General features: G+C 43.6%; 1 protein-coding gene across 1 annotated transcript; it reads left to right on the forward strand.

The window, feature by feature from the left end:
- Positions 1 to 1,351: 1,351 nt before the first annotated feature.
- Positions 1,352 to 2,400, forward strand: LOC147448601 (uncharacterized). Its single transcript, XM_086522416.1, has 2 exons — positions 1,352 to 1,730; positions 1,850 to 2,400. Exons 1-2 carry the CDS (start codon positions 1,352 to 1,354, stop codon positions 2,056 to 2,058), a joined length of 588 nt encoding a protein of 195 aa, XP_086378542.1. The 3' UTR covers positions 2,059 to 2,400.
- Positions 2,401 to 3,492: the final 1,092 nt, after the last annotated feature.

Raw genomic sequence — 3,492 nt, forward strand, 5'->3', positions numbered from 1 at the left:
GAGAACTGTTCAAGGGCTCTGTTGATCATCAATCTTTCTAGCCCACTGAGGCTAAACTCAAAAGCCAGTTGATCAATTCCTTTCCAACAGCCTCTACTATAGTCTCATAGTTGGCATATACACCTAATACCTTTGTTATTAACTTTCTTGGCCACCTCCCTCCAACAAGGGGTCAAAAGGACGCCTCCAGCCTTGGTCCCCTTGGAGAGCCAAGGGGACCAATGAGATATAGAGTTGTGGAAGTACCTTGACAACTCTCCCCATTCCAAAGACCCTGTTACTCTGTTGCATTTACGAGTAATTTCACATGTGGAATCCTAAGAAAATGTAACTAAGAGATTTATTACAAGAATGAGATCATGAATGTAACTCTACCGCTCTTTGTTTGATCGTCTTCCTTGCAAAAGTCGCTTGGTTTGCCGCTATTGTCGATATGGCCGTAGTCGTCTCCTTGGAGAGAATTTTCGTGGCGGAATCGGTCATAGACTTTGTCTCTTTTGCTTTCCATTTGTAGCTTTGCTTTGGAGATTTTTGTAGGTTTATTGCTACTTCCACGGTTGTCATTGTTTTGCTGCTGATTGGCACTGACATATATCGGTTTGCCGGTTTCATGTGTAGTGTTTGTCTGCATGCCGATTTGGCTTGTACTGAAGGGAGTTCCTGTTGCTTCAGTTTCGGGATCCAAATGCAAGTCTCATTTAAGTTGTTGCTGAGCATTTTCTTTATCTAGGTATATCTATTATATCTATCTTCTTTTACTTATACCTCATCCACGTGGCTCCAAGTATGAGGATGGCCCTTCTTACAAGGACCAGCCATGTCTACAACATAGCACCAAGGTTTGTAGGCGTGCGGAGTCATAATGAGATTGTTAGTTGCATGCATTTTTCTAGCCTTGCCTGCATTACTCGCGGAGCAGAGTCCCCCTTCTGATCTGCGTCCGCAAAGCTCACAAGCGAGGGCCTACGAGGACAATTATTACAAAAATAATCCTTTGACCTGTGATGCTCCCACTGTTGTTGGCAGCCCCTTCTGGACTACCCAACAATTAATCTTGTTTCAAAAGGCCTTGGTCAGTACCTACAGTTCATTACGATTAGGCCAAATGAAGCTAGAGCTAAATTTGGAACTTGACAATTTAACCGTTTTGGAATCCATATGAACTCCCGACCTCTTTGTGCTTGAGTCAACAACCTGTTAGTGACCATGCCAAAGGGAAGCCGCAACTTATATTTAAAGAAGCACATGCAGCCAATGGTGAAGCCAAGGGTTCCCCACAGGCGAATGGACATGCCCACACCATCAACACACATCACCTTGGGGGGACGTAACCATGTACAAGAGGGGAAGTATGACAACGACACAAATCATGAAGAAAAGACTTGCATACACAATGACATCAGAAACAGAAGGGACGGCATGCCATCCGCATGGTGCATGTCGAAGGCGGATGCACACCAGAAGTGCATGCTCACTTATCGACTGCCATGGAGGCTTTCAATATGGCAGCCCACACCATAAAGGAGCCAATGGAGCAACTCATCTCCAATATCATGGAAGAGCAGCAAGTGGCGTTTGTTTGGACAGACATCTTACTAGGCTGGAGAGATGCCATTGCGAGCATTTGGGATGCCTTGGGTTTGCTTATGGACGGATTCAGCAGCGACGTGCTCAACACTTAATTCACTTGGCTGATGTTTGCCAGCAAGGGACGAGGGTGCCAGTAGCAGGTAATTTTCGTGCTTGCTCCTGTTACTTATATGTATGTACATGCAACATGTATTGGAGACGTCTCTCTCTCTCTCTCTCTCTCTCTCTCTCTCTCACATGCAGTTACCATTTTTCGCAGACAAGCAAGATGCAGAGGTGCCTACAATTGACGGCATTCCTGGTCTACCTCCAACGTGGCTTCATGGCGTACCCAAGGTGTGGGATGATATGGGAAAGTTACAGTACGAGCTTCTCAAGTATTTTCACAACAACCACAAAGTGCGTTTTTTGCTCCTCAACACGTTCGCTGAGGTAGACAGCCTGAGGGTCAAGTGGTGCAGGTATTGATTTCCAAGGGCTACGTACGCCATCGGCCTTGGAGCAGGTCCACTGCTTCCCTCGCGCTACATATTTTGAGGTCTGGAAACAACGCCAGTAAGCTGCAAGGAGAATGGCTGTGTAGTACAGTTAAGGGCCAGTTTGTTCAGAGAAGATAGAAGCTGCTTGAGGGTCGACAATCGGGCCATGAGGCAGTGGCTGCAAGACGATGGTTGATGGACGCTGAGGGCTTATCGTTGACGAACAGGAATACGAGGAGAATGAGGCTGCTCGAAAAACTTAGGTTCAGTGTAATTTCACCTCTAATATTTAAAATATACCATTTAATTTTCAATTTACTTTAAAAATCTTCAAATTTACAAGTGCCATGGTGAAACTTGTTTTGTAAGATTGTACATGTTGTAGCACATGGCCACTGGCCCACTGTCACGAAGCTTAACCGTTGCGGCCAATTACCCCGAGGAGTCAATAAGTGTGTATTGGTCAGGTGGTGGCATACTTAGGCTTATTCCAGTTGTTACTGTTGTTGGGGTGTCATCATTGCTCTTCACCCACACAATATGCAAGCTCTCTCTCTCTCTCTCTCTCTCTCTCTCTCTCTAGGGTGTATTGAAGAGTGCAAACAGTGGAACGTGAACGAGATATACTTGCAAAGGACTGCAATAGTCATTGTGTGCATGTGTGTCTGAGAGAGGCTGATTTTGAAAGGAATGGGCAAAACAATTTATAGGAGTGGAAGAGGAGAACAATGCCTGCAAACGGAAAGTGTAGCAAGATATGAACTTGAGAGGGTTCTTGACTAGCAAGATGTACCTCTCTCTGTCTCTCTTTGCTGTTATTGTTTCTTTGCACTCCTTTAATAGACAGCAACTGAGTCATTGAGGACCTCATTGAGATTGTATAAAGAACCACATATTGAGACAAATATTATTCAGTGTTGTCCTTGCTCATGTACCATCGTGTATGAATTCAAACCAAAAACTATTCAATGGAGTGGACGATGAAGTGAGTATGTACAAATATACGTGTGTATGTTTGTGTTTGTATATATGTATATGTTTAGTGATGGGCTCGCATATGAGCTAGTGTAGACCCCGGGGCAGTCACTTATTAAAAGACCCCTATATCACGTGTGTTCAAGAGATAATTAATAATATCCCAATATACATACTATACTTACATTGTGAGCTTATTTAAAAAACCCCCACCTTCCTCTGTATGTATACATTTTTATACATTTTGGTTTTTTAATAATCCTCTCCGGTTAACTCACGTGATATTATACACATTCTAAAAAGTGACCGCCCCGGGGTGTAGGCTTGGATGGCTAATACCCCCATCTAAATGAACTTCCAACCTAGAAATAATATGAGTGTGCTTTCATTTAACCTTGTGTTTTAGGTCTTGACTTTGAGTTAGAAATCCTACTATATAACTAATATG

Source organism: Adiantum capillus-veneris, chromosome 10 (genome assembly GCF_014529385.1).
Source record: "Adiantum capillus-veneris isolate H3 chromosome 10, ASM1452938v2, whole genome shotgun sequence".
In the NCBI taxonomy this organism is placed as follows: domain Eukaryota; kingdom Viridiplantae; phylum Streptophyta; class Polypodiopsida; order Polypodiales; family Pteridaceae; genus Adiantum; species Adiantum capillus-veneris.